This window comes from Mustelus asterias, chromosome 20, assembly GCF_964213995.1.
Source record: "Mustelus asterias chromosome 20, sMusAst1.hap1.1, whole genome shotgun sequence".
Classification (NCBI taxonomy): Eukaryota; Metazoa; Chordata; class Chondrichthyes; order Carcharhiniformes; family Triakidae; genus Mustelus; species Mustelus asterias.
This window is the reverse complement of record NC_135820.1, coordinates 43,664,465-43,690,017: the sequence shown is the minus strand read 5'-3', so window position 1 is coordinate 43,690,017 and position 25,553 is coordinate 43,664,465. Positions and strand designations below refer to the sequence as shown.

Sequence of the window (25,553 nt, the reverse complement as noted above, 5' to 3'; positions counted from 1 at the left end):
CAAGCTTTAAATATCTTTGTTAGGTATAATTTACTAGATGATTAAAACTTGAAATGTTTCAAGAACTATATCAAGTCCAGGTGTGGACAAGCTATCAAACAATACAACTTAAAGGGAGTGAGAACCAGTTGAAATTTTAAAATACAAGATCCAGGTTTCACAAAGCCAAACACAATTTTTGGCAGCTAATAGAATTATTCAGCTCAGAGGAAAAAGAAAGGTGATCAGAATGATGAACAAATGGTTGCCATACTCAATCAAATTTTTAAATTGATCCATGTGCTTTATATTTAATCTTTTCAGGTTTAAGAAACATCACCACCTTGACCCATTGCAATTGAGAGTGGAGCCTTAGACTTTGTTTGCACGTCAACTTATTCAATTCAATGAGGTGATGATCTACAGCTATTTCATCAGGAATTACCCCAAAATATCAATAATAGGGTTAATATCAATAGATTTTCCACATGTATGAAAAAGTTAAGAACACAGGGACCAGAAATTAGCCAGCATTGGACATGACCAAACGTATTAAACAGTGTTGCAAGAGCCAAATGACATCTTGCACAGGCAGGATCCAGTCCTGAGTACATTCTAGCACGTCTAATTCCAGAAAGAGCGATGAAGAATGTTAAATTGAAGCAGATCCTATCTAATACACAATGATGAAGAATGCACTCTGAAAAGAATCGCCTGCCAGAAAGCTCAGTACTTAACAAAGAACAATACAGCACAGGAATAGGCCCTTTGACCCATCAAGTCTGTGCCAACACAGATCTAATCTAATATTTTCTTGTGTCTACATGGTCCAAATGCATCTATTCCCTGCCTGTTCAGCTATCTATCCAGATGCCTCTTGATCGTTGCTATAGAATCTGCTTCCACCATCTCCTCCGGCAGAATGTTCCAGGCATTCGCTACCTTGTGTGTGGAAAAACTTGCCCCTTACATCTCTCTCAAACTTTCCCCCTCTCACGTTCAACCTATGCCCTCAAGTAATTGATCCATTGACCCTTCAACCCTGGAAAAAAGACTGACTATCCACTATATCCAAGCCCGTCATAATCTTGTAAACATCTATCAGGTCTCCCCTCATCCTCCGCTCCAATGAAAAAATCCAAGTTTGTTCAACCTTTCTTCATAGTCCATATCCTCCAAACCAGGCAACATCCTGGTAAATCTCTTCTGCACCCTTTCCAATGCATCAACTTCCTTCCGGTAGTGTGGCAACGAGAATTGTACACAATACTCCAAATGCGGCCTAACCAAAGCCTTATACAGTTGCAACATGATTTTCCAATTCCTATACTCAACACCCCAACTGGTGAAAGCCAGCAGACCATATGCCTTCTTGACCATCTTGTTCACCTGAATTGCCACCTTCAGGGAACTGTGAATCTGCCTAGATCCTTCTGTATGATAATATTTCTAAGGGCTCTACCATTTACTGCAGTAGACCTTCCAAATTGCATCACCTCACATTTGTCCGGGTTAAATTCCATCTGCCATCTTTGAGCCCATGTCTCCAGCCAATTTATCCTGCTGTATCCTCTGACAATCCTCCTCACTATCCGCTACTCCCCCAATTTTTGTATCATCTGCAAATTTACTAATCAGACCACCTACATTTTACTCCAAATCATTCATATATATTACAAACAACAGAGGCCCCAGCACTGATTCTTGTGGAACATCGCTTGTCACAGACCTCCACTTAGAAAAGTACCCTTCCACTGCTACTCTCTGCTTTCTATGCCCAAGCCAGTTTTGTATCCATCTTACCAGCTCACCTCTGATCGCTTATCACTTCACCTTCTGTATCAGCCTGCCATGAGGAACCTTATCGAAGGCTTTTACTAAAGTCCATGTATACAACATCCACTGCCCAGCGGTGGTCAATTTTTCTTGTCACTTCCTCAAAGAACTCAATCAAGTTTGTGAGACATGACCACCCCTTCACAAAATCATACTGCCTATCGTTAATAAGCCTATTCTCTTCCAGATGTGAGTACATCCTGTCCCTAAGAATCTTTTCCAATAATTTCCCCACCACTGATGAGGCTCTCAGGCCTGTAATTTCCTGGGTTGTCTCTTCTGCCCTTCTTAAACAGAGGAACAACGTTAGCTACTCTCCAATCCTCTGGTACCTCGCCTGTGGCTAAAGAGGATATAAAGATTTTGGCCAAGGCCTCAGCAATTTCTTTCCTCACCTCTCAGTATTCTGGGATAGACCCTATCTGTCCCTGGTGACTTGTCCACCTTAATGTTTTTCAAAACTTCCAATACCGCCTCCCTTTTTATCTCAACATGTTCTAGAATGTCAACATCCTCCTTTCTATACTCCCCATCCACCACATTCTTCTCCTTTTGTGAATACTGATGCAAAGTACTCATTAAGGACCTCACCCACCTCATCTGGCTCCACACACAGATTCCCTCCACTGTCCTTGAGTGGACCTACCCTTTCCCTAGCTACCCTATTCCTTCGCATAAAGAACCTTGGGATTCTCCTTAATCCTGCCTGCCAACATTTCATGGGCCCTTTTAGCCCTCCTAACTGCTTAAGTTCTTTCCTGCTCTCTTTGCATTCCTCGAGCCTTATCAGTTTTCAATTTCCTAAAATTTATGTGCGCCTCCTTCTTCTTTTTCACTATGCTCACAATCTCTCGTCATCCAGGGTTCCCCAATCTTGCCATCTTTATTTTTATAGGAACATACTTGTCCTGAATTGTTAACAACTGAGCCCCACTCCCAAGATGTCCTAATGTTAGCTAAAGACAGACCAAAGGGTTTTTGAATAATGATATAAATGCATAAAACAGAGTCTTTTAACATGGGATTTACACCTAACAAAGATCAACCAGGCTGTCAGGAGATAGAGAAGGAAAGGAAGCAAAATATTTACTGGTAAAACTACATTAACTCACTATTTCTTGTACCTTTCCAGATTTATAGAGCTTCCACAGTTATACAAAGCATATGACCTTCTATCATCCTAGTTTCATGGCTTTCTGGTGCCAATTGGCTTAGTAGCTACAGTAAATGAGATGTTAATTATTTGAAGTTTTGTATAAAGTCTGGCATTTATCATTCTAAATTTCCTTGTAATTTTCATTTTCAACCCTTTAGGTCTTTTCCATCTAACTTCTAAAACTAAAGGTTGCTATTATTATAGTCCTGATAGACAATAGCACAAGTTTTACCCCAAAAATATCATCTGTGTTCCTAATGTCAATTATGGTTTTGCAAAACACCACAGGGAATGAGGAGGAAACAATTTAAGGGAATCATCTCAAACTCTTCGCTATCCATGCCCACAAACAGCCAAATAAAAAACATCATTAAAGAGGTGTTGAGCCAGGAAGCCAACTTGTTCTCTCCCCCCTGCCCCAGCAGAACAAAAAACTTACATTTATATAGCACCATTAACCTCAGGATGTTCTATTTACAGCAATTAAGTACTTTTTAAGTACAAGCACTGTTGCAATGTTTGCAACAAATTTCCATTGTTGTTTATACAATGGCAACATATTATTGATATGTTTTTAGGGTTTAGTCTTTGGGACCACAGGATTATGCTGTCATCAGCTTAAGATGTTAAAGCAAAGGTCGTTTTATGGAATTTATATTTGTATGGAACATACAGACATTATATAAATGTTTTGTATTACATATAAACATTAGAAATAAGGTATAGTTTTCAGTGAGTTTAATGTAATGTTTACGTGCCCAGAAGGGCAAAATTCTCTAGTTAGATTCATGCTGGACAAAGGTGTTTGTATCCGTGGGGGCTGGTTTCAATTCAAACTATGAATTTATTGTGCTTGGAGAGGGTTTCAGTGTGAAGGGTAGCTTAGCAGCTGGAGGCGCTTATAAGGTAGAAAAACATTTGAATTTTAGGTTTAGTTAGAAATATTGTAGGTGGGGACAAAGCACCAGGGAGTGAACATCCCTCAACTCTGCCAGTAGAAGCTGGACAGGACAAGGGAGTTGTAAAAAATGCAGGCTTCCTTAGGAACAAGGTACAGTCGAGGAAAGAATGTCATGAGTCGACTGAAGTTAAGAGAACAGAGACCAAGGTATTGTTCAGAAGAATTCAAGGAAAAGCAAACAAAGGGTTTGGAGTTAGAGGCAATTGAAATAACAAGATTTAAAATGGACAGCAGACAGAGGTAAATCAAATGTTTGATGCCATTTTACTGGAAGCTTGGGGGAAAAAAAAGAGTTAAAGCAATTGTGAACAGTTAAGACAAAGAAATCATAAAGTGGTTGGTGTAAAACCTGGACTGAATTTGCTGTTAAAAGTAGAGTGGAAGCTTTGTTTAAAACTGTCATTTGGAAAACCTGGATTGGATTTCAGAATATAAACTGCTAAAAGGAAACATTATTGTAAATAAAGATTTTAAATTGTTTATTTTTTGGGAGTGAAGTTTGGAAACTCCCACGTGACAATCATCTGGAGGGATTCTGAACAGAAATCCACAGACACTAACTTAGGTTCAGAGTGGAGTGTGTGTTTTCGACCACAGCCAATCTGTGTGCCTAAACAGGCATTGGGTTACTGAGACCATTGCACCTTAAAATATACTTTGTAATCTAAGTTATTCTTAAAATCTTTATATTCATTAAACCAAGGGGGGGGGGGGGGGAAGCAAAGGAGTATTGCATCATAATCCAATTTTTTCATGTTTAATGTTTCTTCCCTTGTTGTTAAACCCAATTAGCAGTCCTGTGACTCTGTTCCTCCATGTTTTACAGAAGTTACAATCTTTGGAGCCAGGGTTCCCATTGTGGGATCTTCCTGTCCAGTTAGAACATCAACTGGGGTTGTAACAAAGTACAATACAATAAAGCAATACAACATTTTTTAAAGTGTAATTTTCATTCTTAAATGATTCATCTTGATATTGTTCCATCTAATGAGGTGATGCATTCTGCTGTAAGAGCCAATTTGCATTAATCAAGTTAATCATGAAAAATGAGCTAAATGGAATGGATCTGGCATTTCAATAAAAATAAAGCAATTTAAAGCCATGAACCACAAAATATTTACTTTTTATTTTGAGGATATTTTTAGAAAACCATATTATACAGTAATGGACAAGGTAATGCAAATGTCCACAATAAATGCTAAAACCGTATCTAATGTTAAAAAACTTTTACTTTTAAATCTCAATATCCATTACAAAATTACCCAGAGGTTGAAATCTATAAATTAAAAATAGGATTTCCTTTGTCTGTAATTCTAGTGAAGCCCTGATATATTTCCTGTTTCTTAATATATCAGTCCCCCTATTTCAAACAATCTGAATCTAACTTATTATAAATATTTTTCCATAACATAACATTCCAATGGTGCTCATAGATGAATTCTGGCATGCTGTCTATAATTATGGTCATTTCATACAAACCTTCTTCCACCGATTTAATATTCCCTGACCTCTCGTGAGAAATGTGAGCTATATTCTCCAGTACCAGGATCTGTTGAGAGAGCTCCTCTAATATGCAATTCTGGAGGGCAGCTACACAACCAGTTGATGTAAATCTCTGAAATATAAATTAAATTGTGAGCCCCAAGAAGCAAGTTAGCTTGGCCCCTCTGTTTTTAAAATGTGAGATAGATTAAACATTATGCATCTTATTATATTTATTTATTGTGCTTTAACATAACGCAGTTCACCAATGTTCTAAAACCACATGAGTTAGGTTATGCAGAATTTGTTACATCCTGATTAGAAAGGGGTTAAGCAGTCTTATAGTACAGTTCTGGTCGTGGAGAGCTGGAATTGGATATCATCTGCATATATGTGGAAGCTGAATCCATTCTGGGATGATGTCATCAAAGGAAAGCATAGAGATGAGGCAAAGAGGGACATTGGATCTATTCCTGGGAGACTATTCATAAAATAGGCATTTCTAGAGATGAATTTGTTACAACTGGATAGGTAAGAGTGGAACCAAGTGAGTTCAGTCTCACCATGCTGAATGTAAGGAGAGGATTATCTAAACAACTGTGCAAAAGACTTAAGAGAAAATGAGGAAAGATAAAACACTACTGCTAATGTTATAGAAGGTGTCCAGACAAAACTCTTGGAGTTAGTGAATTCTTTCTTCAAACTAGTAATACTGTATTTTCATCAAGTTAACACAGGAGCCCTTTAAAAATGGCAGGTGGGTCCTGATTCACAACCCCATTCCCAGGCTGTCTAATTTTAAAGAATCTGTCAGAAGCCTGCAATCCTGACCCGGCCAACTCCATTGTGGAGATTGGTAACTCCTACTCCATAATTTTCACAAAGTTAGGCTAGATTTTTAAAGAGTCGTGGTTCACAATCCCTTAAAGGAGTCATGCACACAAAAATGCATTGGTGAACCTTTTAAAGGCAAGTTAAAAAGACCTCCTTCATGCCCCCGTGTGCTCTATGTCAGAGAATCTGAGCTGCCAATCAAATGTTTCCTCTGGAAATGATGACTCATGTACACTTGGCTGAGTGCCTAAACATCTATTAGAATAACAAAATACCAATTCTCCAGAGGAAATATTGTTGGACTAACAACTCTGGCTCTCTGATCTCTGTGGTCAATTTCACTACATTTGTGGACAAAAATATGTGGTTTCAAGGGTTTATGGTTTTTGAAACTTCATAGGACTGGATGGTTGGCACTTGTTTCCAAGCATGTGGGAAAGTGCTCAAAGGATTGCATTTTTCAAATCTTTTATTTAGATCTCCCAATTTACACTGGTGTTCATTGGTTCTAGAAAGTGTACAGTGGATCATGGGCATGGAAGTTCCGGAGTTTGGCATAGGAAGTATGAGGGTGCTGAAGGGGCTGTGGAAGGGCAGAGCTTGACATAAAGAACTTGAGGGGATGGGGCATGCGGTGGTATGGATGGGGAATGTTTGGAAAGAGAAGTAGGTGGAGTGGGTGAGGGTTGGAGGGGCTGTGTGTTTTTGTTTTACTGGGACAAGGTCCCATGGCATTCCAGGAGGGCGTTTTGAACAGCCTGCCTCAGCACCTGGCAGGTTCAAGCCTTAAGCTTTGTTTTGTCACGGCTCACTTTCAAGGTATCAATGTGGATAATAAATAACTGGACGATCGCTTTTCCCCTGATGTGGATCTATAATGATTATTGCATATAATCATTCCTTTCTTATTATTCCTTAAATTGTTTCCTTTCTTCCTCCTATTTAAGGCCTGGATAAAGTATATCAAGGTTACAGCCTACTATCCTCAGATTATGTACATCTGAGAGTAAAATACGGTACTTGAAATTTGCAGTAACTACTCTTGTTTCAGAAAACTCACAGGAAAAATATTCCCATGTATCAAAGGGATGGGGGAGCTTTCATTACCTCAGACGTATAATTCTGAGAATCTAAAGCAGATAGAAAATTCTAAGCAAGCATAAATCAATTTTATATGAAATAGAGTAGCACAGATCCAAATGTGCAACAATACACTTAAAGTTTACAAGCTAGGAGTACATTTAAACATATTCTGTAACCCAGTCTTGTTATGTGATATTTCATTAGTATTCTGTACTTTAATATTTTAAGACTTGAAAATCCTTGAGACATCAGTTATTCTAAAAATGAAAATATAACATTTATTTTACACTTTCAAAAGTAATTAGCATCATTAAGTTTAAACTGTATAGGTTTTGCAAATTAAAATGAAATAAATCATGATGTCAGATCAGTCTAAAAGCAGAACTTTCCTTTAGATTTGTCAAGACATGAAGAATAATTGAGTGCAGACTAATAACAAAATTCAACATTCCCTCTTAAAATTGGGGTGGGGGGAAGGTGGTATGTGGAATTGGACAAAAGGAATGTAAATGAGGATACAGAAGGCTGAGAAGGTGCTAAGAGTGTCCATTAAATGATCAGAATGCGAGAATGGCAGAACAGAGGTACAGATTCATAGAATCATAGAAACCCTACAGTGCAGAAGGAGGCCATTCGGCCCATCGAGTCTGCACCGACCACAATCCCACCCAGGCCCTACACCCACATATTTACCCGCTAGTCCCTCTAACCTACGCATCCCAGGACTCTAAGGGGCAATTTCTTTTTTATAACCTGGCCAATCAACCTGACCTGCACATCTTTGGACTGTGGGAGGAAACCGGAGCACCCGGAGGAAACCCACGCAGACACGAGGAGAATGTGCAAACTCCACACAGACAGTGACCCGAGCCGGGAATCGAACCCGGGACCCTGGAGCTGTGAAGCAGCAGTGCTAACCACTGTGCTACCCATTGTTAAAGGACTGCCTGAGGAATGTGGCAGTTGCCCTGAAGGGGGTTGGGGGGTGTGCGGGGAGGGTGTGGAAAGGGGGAGAGCTGGAATGGAGAAGTGGAAAAATAGGAAGTGAAAAAGGAGGATGATAAAATGGATGAATGAGATTAAATGAAATGGAATAAAATGAATGGAAATGGAGCGAAGGTGGCGGAGAGAGTTCATCCTCTGTAGCTGTTGAACTCCATGTTCAGTCCAGAAGGCTGTAAAGTGCCCAATTGTAAGATGAGGTACTGTTCCTTCAGTTTGGGTTAGGGTTCACTTCTGGACTGAACAATCATTCATCCATTTTATCATCCTTCATTTTCACTTCTATTTTTCCACTTCTTCATTCCAGCTCTCCTTTCCACACCCCTCCACACGCCTTCAGTGCAACTGCCACATTCCTCAGGCAGTGTTTTAACAATCTGTACCTGTTCTGCCATTCCCGCATTCCGATTACTTAATGGACACTCTTAGCACCTTCTCAGCCTTCTGTATCCTCACTTACATTCCCTTTGTCCCATTCCACCCCCTCCTTCTCCCTCCGCCAATAGTATAGATGTCTGCTGATTCTCTTTGCTCTTATGTCTGATGAAGGGTCATCTAGACTCGAAACATTGGCTCTATTCTCTCCCCACAGATGGTGTCAGACCTGCTGAGATTTTCCAGCATTTTCTGATTTTATTTCCTCTGTTAATATGAATATATGGATACAGTCAACTTCCGAAAACCATTTTTTTCAGAGAAAGCAAAGAAGAATTCTGGGGATACCTTAGCACGAGCTGTTTTGTATTATGCAAATAGCTAAAAGAGAGGAAACAAATAATTGCAATTAATTTTACCCTACCTACCTGTAGAAGTCTCCTGCACAACTGCAGGTGAGTCAAGAGTACTTGATCAAGAGACACATTTTCTGATGTGAGGGCAAGGGTTCCTGTTGCTTTAATTCCTAAATCTCCATTCTTAGTCAGTAAGTCATGCTGACAAATATTGCCTCTATTGTATGTACCAGTCCTGTCAAATGATAAATTTTGGAAGAAAAATAAATTGGAACAAAGCACAATAGATAATAGGATCCACTCAAATCAATATTTAAAAATGCAGTTAAAATGAGGAAAATCCATAATTCTGTACAACACTTAAAAAGTAGCAGATTTGGAATGCTTTAAACTTGTGCAAACAAGTGCAAAATGCTGTAGGCTAATTAGCTGCTGGCCCAATGATTACAGGCATGCAGATTTCTCTAGATGCTAAACTAAACATTTATTAACTGAGTTTAGTGTTTTCCTAGATTTAATTTTGAAATCCACAGAAATTTCAGTACAGAAGGAATCCCATTCTGCCCATGTTATTTTTACAACTCTTCATTCTAATTCGATCTCCATGCTGTGTCCTTCTGCCCTCTATATAGTGATTGGTTCTTTTAATTTATTTTCTATTTTAATAACCTTGTCTGACAAAGGTATCAGATGAACATTCTCTGCCAAATTGAAGGCAAGGCTAATGGTACTTGCTGTTAATTGTGGATAAATGTTACAGCATCATTTGGTGAGGAGTAGATACACAGTTATTAATTGTGTATATTGTATATGGAAAGTTGCTGTCTGAGGTGCTCCCTGGGTAACTTTGAAAAAAGACATCTTGCCTTTAGCCTCCCTATTTTTTTCAGAACTTGTGACATTCTCCCATTAATTACTTATTAAACTTAGCACAGAAAGTTAAGTCATGTAGCATACATAAAAGCTCTGGAGGAAAATGTAGGTGTTCTGATTAGTAAGTTTGCAGATGACACATAAATTGGTGAAGTTGCAGATAGTGAAAAGGATTGTCAAAGGATATTGCAGGATATAGAAAGATTGCAGACTTGGACAGATTGCAGAGAAATGGCAGATGGAGTTTAATACAGACAAGTGCAAGGTGATGCATTTTTTTGAAGAACAAATTCAGATGCGAATTAAATAGCAGAACCTTTAGGAACACAGATATACAGAGGGATCTGGGTGTACAGGTCCACAGATCCCTGAAAGTGGCAACACAGGTGATTAAAGTGGTTAAGAAGACATACAGCATGCTTGCCTTCATCAGCAGGGGCATCAAGTATAAAAGTTGGCAAGTTATGTTACAGCTGTATAAAACTTTAGTTAGGTCACATTTGGAATGTTGCTTGCAGTTCTGGTTGCCACACCCACAGAAGGACATGGATGCTTTGGGGAGGGTGCAAAGAAGGTTTATTGGGATGTTGCCTGGTCTGGAGAGTTTCAGGTACGAGGAGAGGTTGAATACACTCAGATTGTTTTCACTGGAAAGACGGAGGCTGAGGGGCTGATTGAAGTGTACAAAATTATGAGAGGCATAGGTAGGGTGGATAGTCAGAGGCTTTTTCCCAGGGTGGAAGGGTTGACAGCAAGAAGGCACAGGTTTAAGGCGAGAGATGGTAAGTTTAGAGGGTGGTGTGTGCCTGGCATGCACTGCCAGTGGAGATGATGAAAGTAGGCATGTTAGCAACATTCAAAGTGTATCTTGATAATCACATGAATGGAAGGTGAGCAGAGGGATAGGAATCACATATCAGTGCAGGCTCGGTGGGCTGAAGGGCCTGTTCCTGTACTGTATTGTTCTTAGTTTTAAACTACATCAACTGCACTACCCTCACCTACACTCCTGGTCATCTCCTCAAAAAAATTCAATCAAATTTGTTAGGCATGACCTCCCTCTGATAAAGCCATGCTGACTATCTCTGATTAACCTTGGCCTCTCCAAATAGAGATAGATTCTCTCCTTCAGAATTTTCTCCAATAGTTTCCCTACCACTGACATGTGACTCATTCATATGTAGTTCCCTGGTTTATCTCTACAATCCTTCTTAAACAGCGGAACCACATTAGTTGTTCTCTAGTCATCTGGCAGCTCAACCGTGACCAGAGAGGAATTAAAAATTTGAGTCAGAATCCCTGCAACGTCCTCCACTGCCTCCCACAGCAGCCTGAGACATCTGGACCTGAAGATTTGTCCACTTAAGCTTGCCAGCACCTCCAATACCTTGTCATTACCTATGTCAATTTGCTCAGGAACTCATAGTTTCATCCTCATTCTTTTGGATGAAGCTGGATGTGAAGTTTTCATTCAACACTCTACATATGTCCTGTGGCTCCACCCATAGATTGCCCCCTAATGGGCCCTACACTTTCCCTGGTCATTCTCTTCCCATTGATATAGTTACAGAATATCCTGGGATTTTTGCCTACTTTTACCAGCCAGGGCTTTCTCATATTCCCTCTTTGCTCACCTACTTGCTCGCTTAAGCTCCACCCTGCCTTTTCTGTATTTCATGATGCCTCTGCTGATTTCCCTCCCTCGTACCTGCTAAAAAGCATTATCTTATATCCTGAATATCTCTGGTCATCCATGGTTCTCTGAGCTTGTCCTGCTTATCACCCTAGAGTGAACATGTTGGGCTTGTACCATCCCAGTTCACTGCTTTTCTGTAGATTTCCCCACAAGTGGCTGTTCTCAGTCTATCTTGGCCAAATCCTGCCTTATTTTACTAAAATCCGCTCTCCCTTAATCTAAAGCTTTCTTTTTGCAATTTTTTGTCCATAACAAGCTTACATTTACCATAATATAAAAGCAAATTCTGCAGATGCTGGAATCTGGAACAATAAGAGAAAATGCTTGTCAGGTCATCCTGACTCAAAGCGTTGGCCCTATTCTCTCTCCACAGATGCTGTCAGACCTGCTGAGATTTTCCAGCATTTTCTGATTTTGTTTTAAAGTGTACCATGTTGTGGTTGCTATCACCAAAATGCTCCCCCACCATCTCAACAACCGGTCTGGTTTCATTCCCCAGAATTAGGTCCAGCACTGCACTGTCCCTTGTTGGACCGACCCACCCCCGCCCCCCCTCCCCCCACCACCCCCCACATTTCACCTAAAAGGTTCTCCTTTACACATTTCAAGAAATCCACTCCACCCAAGACCTCAACATTGTCTATCCCAATTAATGTTGGGACAATTGAAATCACCAAATATAATTACCCTATTGCTATTATTTTTACATCCCTCTGCAAATTGTGTACATAATTGCTCCTCAACTTCCCACTGACTATATGGGGTCTATAATAAACGCCACCGATTTGGATGCCCCTTGATTGTTTCTAAGCTCTACCCACAAAGCTTCATTTGATGCTCCCTTTAAGATATCATCTCTCCTTCCTGTAGTATCTGATTCCTTAACTAATACTGCAATGCCTCCTCTTTTTATCACCCTCTCCTGTCTCACCTGAAGATTCTATATGCCAGGATGTTGAGTTGCCAATCCTACCCCTCCCTCAACCACATCTGTGATGGCTACTATATCACAATTCCACATGTCAATGCTCACCCTTAACTCATCCATTTTACCTGTAATATTCCTGGCATTAACAGTGGTTTTATGGTCACCATTAGACTTTTAATTCCACATTTCTATTGAATTCAAATTTCGCCATCTCTCCATATTAAACTCCATCTGCCATAGTTTTGCCCACACACCTGATTTGTCTATGATCCTTTGCAAATTCCTGCTCACATCTATGTAACTTACTGTGCCTCCTAACTCAATGCCATTTGCAAACTTGGATGTACAGCTCTCTATTCTTTTATCCAGATTCTTAATATATAGGCCTTAACTTCTGTGGAGTGGCAGTCTTGTTTAAATTGCCATCCTGTCTTTATTTCTTACCCTGAAATGCAGTCACTCCACAGAATAGTGCAGCGTACTATTTAAATTATAGTAACAGATGGTTCCCAGTACAAGACAATTACAAATGGAAGTTTGAACTTCCCAAGCAATTGCTGTGTAATCCTTACCTAGGGACCTCCAGGGTGGGGTGGCAGGGGAGTCTGGGCATTACCCAATGTATCTTTGACATACCTTCTGGGTACAGCACCCTGGAGATCAGAAATTATGGGCCCATATGGTCAAAAACTGAGGCCTCAGTGCAGATCCCTAAGGATTACTACATGTCACACACACGCTGGCAATACCGTCAAAGGGGACACATTATGAAAACCCCATTGCAAAAACAGAATTAAATCTTTGCACCTCCAATCAACGTAACCAAGACTAATTTCAAGACTGGTGGGATTTCAACCCCATCTACCCGCCATGGTGTGTTTTGCAGCGTTGAAGACGGCCCACCATTGGCTGGCAGAGGGATCATTTGCTGTCAATTGTGTTTCCCATTGTTTGCACCTGCAGTTGGCGAAATTGGACAATCCTGCCTGCAGAAATGGCTGGAAAATCTTACCCAATGACCTATTTTTGATGCATTACACTAAAATAACCTGAATAATTGAATTTGATTCTAGTCTTGCAATTACTTGGTTATGTTTTCAAGAAGTATTTTTTTTGTCTTGTTTCGAAACACTTTGTTGGCAATGAATGCATGGGTATGGGGTTTGTTGTTTTTCAGTTACCTTTCATCCTTTATTCTAATGCTCCCGGAACATGAAAGATTATCTTCACTTGAATCAGCATTTAGGAAGTTGAAGCTTTCTAAGACTGTTTCAACAGTCAAACTGATAGTAGATGTACTTGAGCTATCTGTTATTTCCCTCTGTTTAAAAAAAACAACTTTTAAAACAAAGAAATCTAACAGTTTAGTTTAAATTGCCTCATTCTATCACAGTTCACCATCAATTATGGAGTATAAACTATATCCATCAGTAATTTATACCTTTACAATATAGTAAAAACATTGTATCAATATGTAAGGTATTCTCATGTCTAGATGATTAAGGTGTGCCTTACATGACACAATTTGCTGTCATGCTTCCTATTACTCAAATCTGATGTTACGCAATGTACTTTCCTGACTAATTATCAGGTTTAACAGAAAGCTATATAAAAAAGCAAATATTTCACAACTGGAATTTTGATAATACAGCACAATAAGGTGGAATAGAACAGTTAGAACATTGAGACCTATTTCCAACATATTCCAGACTGCATGCGCAGAGGCCCTGAACCGTCAGCCTCCTGGGTGGGAATAGGTCCCGCCCCCTGAAATCTAATGATATTCACGCTAGTGGCCTCTGCATTGCACTGAGTGTGGGAGATTCTAGTGTGAACTCCCACTGAAAAAAACAGCGTGATTTACTTCAGTTTTCCTGCAAATTCAACACTTAGAACATTTTTGGGAGAATCCCGGCCAATATTTCTGGTGCAGTCTCACCAAGCCTCCTATATAATTGCAGCAACACTTCTTTAGTCCTGTACTCAAGTCCTCTTACAATAAAAGCCAACAGACAATTTGCCTCCCTAATTGTTTGATGCATTTGCATGTTAGCATTCAGTGACTGATGAACAAGGATACCCAGGTCCTTATGGACATTATTCACTTCTTGGCCTTTTGGCTAAGATCAAGTGTCAGATCAATCTCAAGATGGGATGCAATGCCTCATCTCGTCAGCCTAGATCTTGTTCGACTCTCTTGTGAGGCCCCTAATTAGATTAAATTGGAATTTGAATTTGGTTTTTGGAGCAAGCAAGGAATTAATTTGGGTTTGCCTGGTCCACTCTGAACATTGGCTTTGTAACTTTAAGAACACGTAAAAAATAAAAACACTTCACGATCTCTCACCATCTAAAAAAAATCACCCATTGTTCTATTATAGATTTTCCTGTCAATTTCTGGTTTCATTTTACCCCAGCTGGATCACTTTTCATTACATTGAAATTAGTGCTCTTTCAATTTAGAAGTTTTATGTTGGTTTGCTCCTTGTTTTTCTCTATTACTAATCTAAACTTATGATAGGATGGTCACTCAAATGTTCCCCTAGAGAGTCTTGGTTCAGTTGGCCACCTCATATCCCAGAACCAGATGCTTCCTTTCTAGATGGGCTGAGAACATACTAATAAAGGAAATTCTCCTGAACATGTTTTAGAAACTTCCTCCCCCTCCTTACCCTTTACTTTGATATTTGGGTAATTAAAGTTCCCAAGACTTACCACTGTCTGAGACATCTCTCTGATTTCCCTGCAAATTTGTTCCTCTACCTTTCTCTCACTATTTAGAGATCTATAGGATAACACAATTAGTGCAATCATACCCTTCTTACCTTGAACCCAAATGGTTTCTCTCCATGCCCCTTCAAGGACAGCCCTGCTTTCCAACACTGAAATACCTTCTCTCTATCAGTACTTCCATCCTAGTTCCCACTATTCCTTCTCTATCTTTTAGGGCTGTGACTGATCAACCCATGGAATCATCAAGGAAGGCAAATACGTTCCCCTTGCTCTCCACTCAAATCACAAAGCTGGCAATTTGCACCATTATACTTCCAGGGGATTAGATGCTTCTGTTGGTGGACAGCTGTGTTCAGCCACTGATAGAAGTCACTTGCTCACAACAAGATGTACTCCAATTGACCCAATTTCAGAACATGATTCTGCTCTCACTCCAAGTTTCTGGACAGAACATAATTTTAACACCCTCAATAACAATTTGAGACCACACTAACATCTAACTAAATAGTAGATGAAGTTGTATGTGCTATTTAATATTGTTATGCTCACATCATACACTTGTGAACGTATGAACATAATGGACATTTTTATTTTACAAGGGAGCATAGGATATGCCCAATTTACCTTGACAAAATGGACACCAGCTTGGATGAAACCATTAAGAGTTCATTACCAGGGACTGCCAACATCCATTTCTCCCTCAGCAAAAAAAGAATTTTCAGGCCTGCTATGCTAAGTAATATTGACTTTAGGGACTTAAAGAAACACCTCTTTAGATCTTTAAAAATTATCTTTCATTTGTGTTTGCATGGTGTTTGTCTTGTGTGAATGAGTGGGTGTTTGTTATGAAAATATTTTTGGTACTGTGAAAATAAGCATTTATCCTTAAGTCTGGTTTCCGTCTCTTCTTTAAAGTCACAAGAGTTAAACACTTCTCTAAAATAAGTATTGTGGTCAGTCAAGAAGTGGAAAAAAGGGAGAAAATTATCCCACAATTCTCCCTTGTCGGTAACTATTTTACATTAAAAGGAGCATAAATTTAGTTTTACTGGATATTAAAAGATTCTCCACCTGTTTTTTCCATGAAAATATTAAAATACCAGCTTCAACTTACAGATCTGATAATTGTTGGAGAAACACTAGGACCATACCTTCAGGCTATCTCTCAAATGCAGAACCTGCTGCTCTAGATTCTGAAGTTCCTGATAGTTTTTTTGATCCGTCCTTAGAATAATCAATATTTCTTGCAGTACAGTTCCTATATTCACTGAAATAAAATCTGTCCTTGTATTCTTTCCAGAAGACACTGAAGCGCTATTTTTATGTGTATTGAATACTGTCATAGTTCTCTGTGGACCTAACGATTTGGTGAGATCTGCATTTCTAACGTGGCCTGTTGAGTTCCATTCAGCAAATTTCCTACTTGGCTGCTGAAGCTTCTGCTGTGGCTCGACATGCAAAGCAGATTTTGCCATCGCTGAACAACTTTGAAATTGTCTGGCTTGTGTCGAATCTCTTGGAAATTCTTTTTGATTTGGATAGCTTGCTTTTACATACGGTGATTGTGCGATCATTCCTGTAGGGGCAGCTCCTTGCAAGCAATGGGATAATTCCATAGGTGATTCTTGAACAGCTAATGTGTCATCAGTGAAGTGACTGTTTCCTTGCTTGTCTATATTTGCGTAATTGTAAAATTTCTCATTCTCCGGCACCGATGACAAATGTGTACTGTGGTATCCATTTCCTAAATGACTAAAGATAAAAGTTCCTTTTGTTTCATTGCATAATAGAGGTAGTGCATCCTCTTGTCCAATGTGCTGCTTGTAACAGAATAGAAAATAGAGGATTAATACACCCCTTCATAATGACAGTATTAAGATATAACTGAGTTAACTTATTGAGACATATAAAGTTACTAGATTTTTTTTCACAATTTGTGCTATTTTATACAAGGCATGTCAATACAAGATTATATCATACATCCTAAACATGAGTCAACACCTGGCAGTTATTTCCTGTTAAGATTAACTTTAATTTATTAACCTTGACTGTCAAAAGTTACAGAAAAGCATTGTTTATTGCAATATGACACATTCATTTTGAGATACTCACAGAGAAGTACTTGTCCCTGAAGCTGGGGGTGCTGGGAGGTGTCCAGTTATACACAGAACATTTCCTACTTGGTAAAGAGAATTTGGTGATAGATCCAGATGTTACTGAAACTTCATCATTATCAAATGGACTGTGACAAAGCAAAGGTAGGAGAGAAATTAAAAGCAGACACAAACATTAAAAACCTCAATTCAGGCTTCCGTATGATACTTCTGAAATAAAAATGTTTAATTTTGTCAGACAGGGCTGGATTTTTGCTCCGGAGGTAGATAACTTGAGTCAGGAGATTTTCCAGCTCATAAGACCAAAAGACATATAAGCAGAATTAGGCCACTCGACCCATCGAGTCTGCTCCACCATTCAATCATGGCTGATATTTTTCTCATCCCCATTCTCCTGCCTTTTCCCCATAACTCCTGATCCCATTATTAATCAAGAAGCTATCTATCTCTATCTTAAGCCTCCACAGCCTTCTGCAGCAAAGAGTTCCATAGATTCACCACTCTCTGGCTGAAGAAATTCCTCCTCATATCTGTTTTAAAGGATCATCCCTTTAGCCTGAGGTTGTGCCCTCTGGTTCTAGTTTTTCCTACTAGTGGAAATATCCTCTCCATGTCCACTCTATCCAGGCCTCGCAGTATCCTGCAAGTTTCAATAAGATCCCTCCTCATCCTTCTAAACTCCGAGTATAGATCCAGAGTCCTCAACTGTTCCTCATATGACAAGTTCTTCATTCCAGGAATCTTTCTTGTGAACTTCCTCTGGACCCTTTCCAAGGCCAGCACATCCTTCCTTAGATATGGGGCCCAAAACTACTCACAATAGTCCAAATGAGGTCTGAGCCTTATACAGCCTCAGAAGTACATCCCTGCTCTTGTATTCTAGCCCTCTTGACATGAGTGCTAACATTGCATTTGCCTTCCTAACTGCCGACTGAACCTGCACGTTAACCTTAAGAGAATCTTGAACAAGGACTCCCAAGTCCCTTTGTGTTTCTGATTTCCTAAGCATTTTCCCATTAAGAAAATAGTCTATGCCTCCATTCCTCCTTCCAAAGTGCATAACCTCACACTTCTACACATTGTATTCCATCTGCCACTTCTTTTCCCACTCTCCTAACCTGTCCAAGTCCTTCTGCAGCCTCCCTAATTCCTCAATATTACCTGTCCCTCTACATATCTTTGTATCATCTGCAAACTTAGCAACAGTGCCTTCAGTTCCTTCCTCCAAATAATTAATGTATATTGTGAAAAGTTGTGGTCCCAGCACTGACCCCTGAGGCACACCACTAGTCACGAGCTGCCATCCTGAAAAAGACCTCTTTATCCCCACTCTCTGCTTTCTGCCAGTCAACCAATCCTCTATCCATGCCATGATCTTACCCTTAACACCATAGGCACTTACTTATTTAACAGTCTCCTAAAAGGCACCTTGTCAAAGGCCTTTTGGAAATCTAAATAAATCACATCCACTGGTTCTCCTTTATCTAAGTTCCTTGTTACCTCCTCAAAGAACTCTAACAGATTTGTCAGACATGACCTCCCCTTGACAAAACCGTGCTGACTCAGTCCTACTTTACCATGCACTTCCAAGTACTCTGCAATCTCATCTTTAATAATGGACTCAGCTCAGCAGATCTGCCTTAGGAAAAACATGCCCTGAATGGCATGATTCTCACTGGAGCGGGGAAGGGCTTGTGGCTGAGGTGGTGGCAGTTGTAGGGTATAGTCAGGTCAGTCGTGGGAGTTGCTGGCTGCAAAGGTGGTTTATTTAAATATCAAGCCTCGGTTCACTGCAACTTTGTCCCAGTAGTTTCGTTAAACAATGGGCCCATTAATTCTTGCCCCCCACCCCACCTACTCCCTATGTGAATACATGCAAACTCACAAACACGCTCCCATTACCATGGCTCCTCAGAGCCTTTATGCCAACTTACTATTAACTCATGACAACCCATGCCTCCCACCGACCACTCTTTGCCCTTACACCGTCCATGCCAGCTCACTGAGCATCCATCATAGATGGACATCAAGAGCCATGCTGGGATGAAATAAAATTAAGTTCCAGAACTAGGTCTCATCCGTTATTTTCAAAGATCTTTGGAAAAATCTAATCTGTAGTATTTCTCTTGCACGTTAGCCCATTAATATAATCTGTAAAATGTGAAATGAGTCTCATGAAGGAATTTCAGTTTCCTAACCAAATGTTGAGTTTGCAAATATAAACTCCATGCTTTTTTTTTTAGGCAATTCTGCATTATAAACAATGAGATCTTAATTGTACTTCCAAACTTAAGCTTGTAAGAAAATAATATCAGAATGGATGGGAGCAGGAGGTGGCTATTTGCCCCACTGAGCCTGTTATGCCATTCAATAAAATCACGACTGATCTGATTAGATCATAGATCCCTACAGTGCAGAAGGAGGCTATTCAGCCCATCAAGTCTGCACTGACAGGTCCTATCCCCATAATCCCATTCATTTACCCTAGCTAGCCCCCTGACACTAAGGGGCAATTTTGCTTGGCCAATCCAGCTAACCTGAAAATCTCTGATCTGTGGGCGGAAACCGGAGCACCTGGAGGAAACCCACGCAGACACGGGGAGAACGTGCAAACTCCACACACAGTGACACAAGCCAGGAATCGAACCCGGGTCCCTGGTGCTGTGAGGCAGCAGTGCTAACCACTGTGTCACTGTGCCGCCCATTGATTGTGACCTCAATGCTACTTTCTTGCCATCCTCCATTATCCTTGTTTCCATGGTCAATCAAAAACATGTCTAATTCAGCCTTGAACATATTCAATAACTCTCCCTTCACTGTTATCTGTGGAAGAGAATTCCAAAGATTAATAACCATCTGAAAGAAGAAATTCCTCCTCATTTCATCTCAGATGGGAGCCCCTTATCTTTAAACTGTGCCCTCTAGTTCTAGATTCTCCCATAGGATAAAACACCCTCTCAGCATCTGTAATCTTAAACCCTCTCAGATTCTTATAAGATCACCTCTCATTCTTATAAACTCCAACGAGTAGAGGCCCAAATTGCTCAACATTTCCTCACAGGCCAATCGCTTCATGCCAGGAATTAGCCAAGTGAATATTCTGTGAATTGCTTCCAATGCAAGTATATCTTTCCTTAAATAAAGTGACCAAAACTGTAACATGATTCCAGGTGTGGTCTCACCAATGCCCTGTACATCCGTAGCAAGACTTACCTACTTTTATACTCCATCCCCCTTGCAATAAAGGGCAAGAGTCCATTTGTCTTCCTAATTACTTGCTGTACCTTGATACTAACATTTTATGAATCAAGTACAAGGACACCAAATCATTCTTTACTGCAACATTCTGCAATTCCTCTCCATTTAAATAATATTCTATTTTTCTATTCTTCCTGCCAAAGTGGACAACCTCTCACTTTCTCACATTATACTCAATGCTTGCCCATTCACCTAACCTATCTATACAGACTCTTTGTATCCTTCTTAAAACCCGCTTTCCTACCTATCTTCATATCATCTGCAAATTCGGCTATAATAGTTAGTCACTTCATCCAAGTCTTTACCATGAAAAATAAATAGTTGAACCCCCAGCACTGATCTCTGCAGCATGCCACTAGTTACAGTCTGTCAACTTGAAAATAATCTATTTATCCCAACTTTCTATTTCCTTTCATTTGCCAATCCTCTGTCCATGCTAAAATGTCACCCCCAACACCGTGAGCTCTTACTTTTATCTTTAATGTGGCGCCATATCAAATGTCTTTTGAAAATCCAAATACACTACATCTACTGGTTCCCCTTTGTACAACCTAATTATTACATCCTCAACGAATCTCTTATATAGATTTAAAGATAGCCTGACCAAAAAAAAAATAGAATGCGTCAGAACTCTGACTACATTTATGAGCAAACACCTCTATGGAATCCATGAAAGATTTATTTTTTTAATTTGCTGAATCCACCATTAATCAGATCCCCAGTTCAGTTAGTTCACATTGAATGGAAGAGGATGGAGAACCGAATAGGTTTAACAGGAATGGAAAAAAAACCAGGTCATATCTCCCATCTTCTCCCAATAGCGGGTTCTCCTGTGGTGGGATTGGCAAGTCATTGAAATCCCTGTTCACATCAACAGGACTGGAAAATTCCACCAACATGAAGGGCTAGAAAATTCTGGCCCTTAAGAGTGCAATTCAACTTATGTATCCCACAGTAAAGAAATAAAACAAAGAACAGCATTGGTAGAGGCCCAAGAGCAGGCTATGAGCCCAACGTAGCAAGGTGTTACCCTGCAAATTGACTTTGAAGGAATAACTGAAATAAGACATATTAATGTGTACTTCCTGCAAGTGTCATACTTAATTTCTGTAATATAATCCCATCACAATTTGTTGAAAACTGCCCATTACGATAATATGGGACAGACTCCGATTTGTAGGAACTGGAGAAGGCCAGTCAGCCCGTCAAGTCAGCTCTGCCATTCAATTAGATCATAGCTGGTTATCTACCTCAACATCACTTTTCCGTGCTATCTCCGTATCCCTTGATGCCACTTGTCTGCAGAAATCTATGAATTGCTGTCTTGAACATACTCAATGATTGAGCTTCCAGCCCTCTGGAGTAGAGAATTCAAAAAATTCACCACCCTCAGTGAAGAAATTCCTCCTCATCTCAGTCTTAAATGGCCTTACCCTAATTTTGAGACTATGTCCCCTGGTTCTGGATTCACCAGTCAAGGGAAACATTATATCTATATCCACCCTATTGTCAGAGTTCTCTTGGGTAACAGCAATCTAAAGGCACTCAGTCGACTCTTTACACAAACAGCGCTGGACACCATGCATCCAATGCAAGGCCTTTACTTATGCACAAGGAGAACTCCGGATAACTGGAGCAGTTCTGAGGTTACAGAGAAACAGCTCAGCAGTTATAGTCAATTACAGCAAATCAGGAACAAGAGATTTTTCACATCTTTCCTTGACATACATATTTGCCAATTAAATCCTGGCTTTTCGCCCTTTCTCAGTCGATGAAAAATTGACTTCTGCTAATCCTTCATTTGCATAGCATATTCTCATATCTTGCCTTTGGTATTTGTTATGGAAAAAATCTGATCTTGCTCACCCTCTGGTGAATGCTGAAAAAGGAAAATGTTATAGGACCTGTGAAAAAATAGCAGAGACTGACTCCTTTTGAAAGTCAGTAAGCTGATAAGCATTTTCCACTACTGTATAGAGAAAGCATAAACTTTTTAATTTGAACACTTTAACTTCTGCACAATTTAACTTCCAAACTATGAAACTTCAATCTGAACATTGTAACTTCCACACTTCCATGCCCTTATGAATTTTGTAGATCTTAATAAGATCACTGCTCATTCTTCAAATCTCTGGAGAATATAGGACAAGTTTCTTCAATCTTTCCTCATAAGATAATCCTACCATCCCGGGGACTGGTCTGGTGAACCTCAATTGCACTCCCTCTATGGCAAATATATGCTTCCTTAGATAAGGAGACAAAAATGGCACACAAAGTGTTGTCTCACTAAGGTTCTATAAAATTGCAGCAAGACCTCTTCACTCAAGTCTCCTTGCGATGATGGTCAACATATCATTTGCCTTCCTTATCGCTTGCTGCACGCACCTGCATGTTAATGACTCATGAACAAGGACACCCAGGTCCCTTTGAGTACGACCATTTAAGTAATATTTTGTATTTCTGTTTCTTCTACCAAAGTGGATAGCTTCACATTTATTCACATTATATTCCATCTGCCATGTTCTTGCCCATTCATTTAGCCTGTCCAAGTCTATTTGCATCCTCGTCATAACTTATATTATCACCTAATTTTGTGCTATCAAATTCACCATAAGGAATGCCACAGGAGATGCATTCCCATAAATATTAAGTAGTTTTATGCTAATTAGAATCATACTTCAAAATGTCAAACCTTGAAACAGTTGCAAAGTAATCTTAAAAATGAAAGATAATTGGTCATTGTCATGGACCCTAAGGTGTATCAGCTATTGTAATTTCTATTTCAATTACCTCAGCTATTTATTACCACCTCCAGTTATGTTGATTTGCCTATACAGTACAGTGGCTTTAAAGGGACATGCCACGTTAGTAGCTAACTATCATTGAGAGCACTTTGCCATGGTTAGCACTGCTGCCTCACAGTGCCAGGGACCCGGGTTCAGTTCCAGCTTTGAGTGACTCTCTGTGTGGAGTTTGCAAATTCTCCCTGTGTGGGTTAATTCCAGGTGCTCTGGCTTCCTCCTACAGTAAGAAGTTTAACAACACCAGGTTAAAGTCCAACAGGTTTATTTGGTAGCAAAAGCCACACAAGCTTTCGGAGCTGCAAGCCCCTTCTTCAGGTGAGTGGGAATTCGAATTCCCACTCACCTGAAGAAGGGGCTTGCAGCTCCGAAAGCTTGTGTGGCTTTTGCTACCAAATAAACCTGTTGGACTTTAACCTGGTGTTGTTAAACTTCTTACTGTGTTTACCCCAGTCCAACGCCGGCATCTCCACATCATTCCTCCTACAGTCCACAGATGTGCAGGTTAGATGGATTGGCCATGTTAAATTGACCCTTAGTGTCAGCGGGATTAGCAGGGTAAATATGTGGGGTTATGGGGATAGGGCCTGGGGTTGTTGTCAGTGCAGGCTCGATGGGCTGAATGGCCTCCTTCTGCACCGTAGGGATTCTATGAAAAGTCTAATGGTGACCGTAAATTAATTTAAATTGTTGTCAAAATCCATCTGGTTCACTAATATGCTTCAGGGAAGGAAATCTGCCATCCTTACCTGATGATGTGACTCCAGACCCACAGCAATGTAGAAGAATAGAATGTTGTTGTTGACTCTTAAAAATGCCTTCTGAAATGGCCTAGCAAACCACTCAGTTCAAGGGCAATTAGAGATGGACAATAAATGCTGGCCCAACTAGTGACGCTCACATCCCATGAGCGAATGAAAAAAGAAGCAATGAGGTCAATAGAGAGAGGCAAATCCTGTCAATTGAAGTACCTATACATATCTGCTGATTCCTAACTAATTCCCTACCCATGACAATAACTTATCTCTCGGGTAGAACTTACAATCAGGAACTTGCAGACTGTTCTATGAATAGCCAGTCTTTTGTCAATCATAAACTATACATGTTACTTTAATGACACATTCCAAATTTCTAATTGGATGTGCAGAAAATTATCATTCTACAACTAATCTCAGAGTGGAATTCAGAACAACAGGGGAAAAGATCTTCACAGCGCATCACATCCCCACATTATTAATTCATAACCAGCACAGTGACGATTCCACTTAAAAGACAATCAGTGCAATCTCAGCACAAGAAAACACGAAAGAGTAGCACGTGCGAGTAATTTTTTTGCAACATTGTTTTCTATATATACAGAAATGACAGTATTGCATACCAGATGATGCTATTGCTTAAACTAAAACTGTGATTTGTACAGGAAATGCTGTCATAACAGAATGCTACCTTAAGGTGGCAATATTGATCTGGAACTCAGTCTGCGAATCATAGAATCCCTAAATTGCAGAAAGTGGCCATTTGGCCCATCGAGCCTGCACGGACTCTCTAACAGAGCATCCCACCCAGGCCCTATCCCTGTAGCCCCACATATTTACCCCGCTAATCCCCCTACCCACACATCATGGGACACTAAAGGGTAATTTAGCATGGCCAATTCACCTAACCTGCACATATTTTCATGAGAAGCTATATCAAATAATAGAAAAAGGGGCACTTTTACATTACACAGAAAAAGATTTGATGATAAAGGCTACTGCTAGTTACAGTGTTGTTTGTACTCACAGGACTGAATATAATGTTGTAAAGCATAAATTAAAATTTATGGGTTAGGTTGTACTGTTGCACTGTACGGGTTAGATTGATTGGCCAGGTTAAAAATTGCCCCTTAGAGTCCTGGGATGCATAGGTTAGAGGGATTAGCAGGTAAATATGTGGGGGTAGGGTCTGGGTGGGATTGTGGTCGGTGCAGACTCGATGGGCCGAATGGCTTCCTTCTGCACTGTAGGGTTTCTATGTTTCTATGTAAAAGCAATATCAATTCAGTCGGACTTCTAATGGATTTTAGGTGCTACTTGGATAAACCATA

General features: G+C 40.0%; 1 protein-coding gene across 3 annotated transcripts in view; it reads right to left on the bottom strand.

Moving 5' to 3' along the window:
* LOC144508496 (rho family-interacting cell polarization regulator 2-like) overlaps nucleotides 1–25,553 on the bottom strand; it is a 246,089-nt gene that overhangs the window by 17,802 nt on the left and 202,734 nt on the right. For all 3 annotated transcript variants that reach the window (XM_078236465.1, XM_078236466.1, XM_078236467.1), the window contains exons 19-23: nucleotides 17,407–17,536; nucleotides 16,446–17,111; nucleotides 13,743–13,882; nucleotides 9,137–9,299; nucleotides 5,412–5,547 (exon numbers count right to left, since the gene is read on the bottom strand). In XM_078236465.1, coding sequence (XP_078092591.1) covers nucleotides 17,508–17,536 — 29 coding nt within the window. In that variant the 3' untranslated portion in view covers nucleotides 5,412–5,547; nucleotides 9,137–9,299; nucleotides 13,743–13,882; nucleotides 16,446–17,111; nucleotides 17,407–17,507. The remainder of the gene's footprint in view (nucleotides 1–5,411; nucleotides 5,548–9,136; nucleotides 9,300–13,742; nucleotides 13,883–16,445; nucleotides 17,112–17,406; nucleotides 17,537–25,553) is intronic.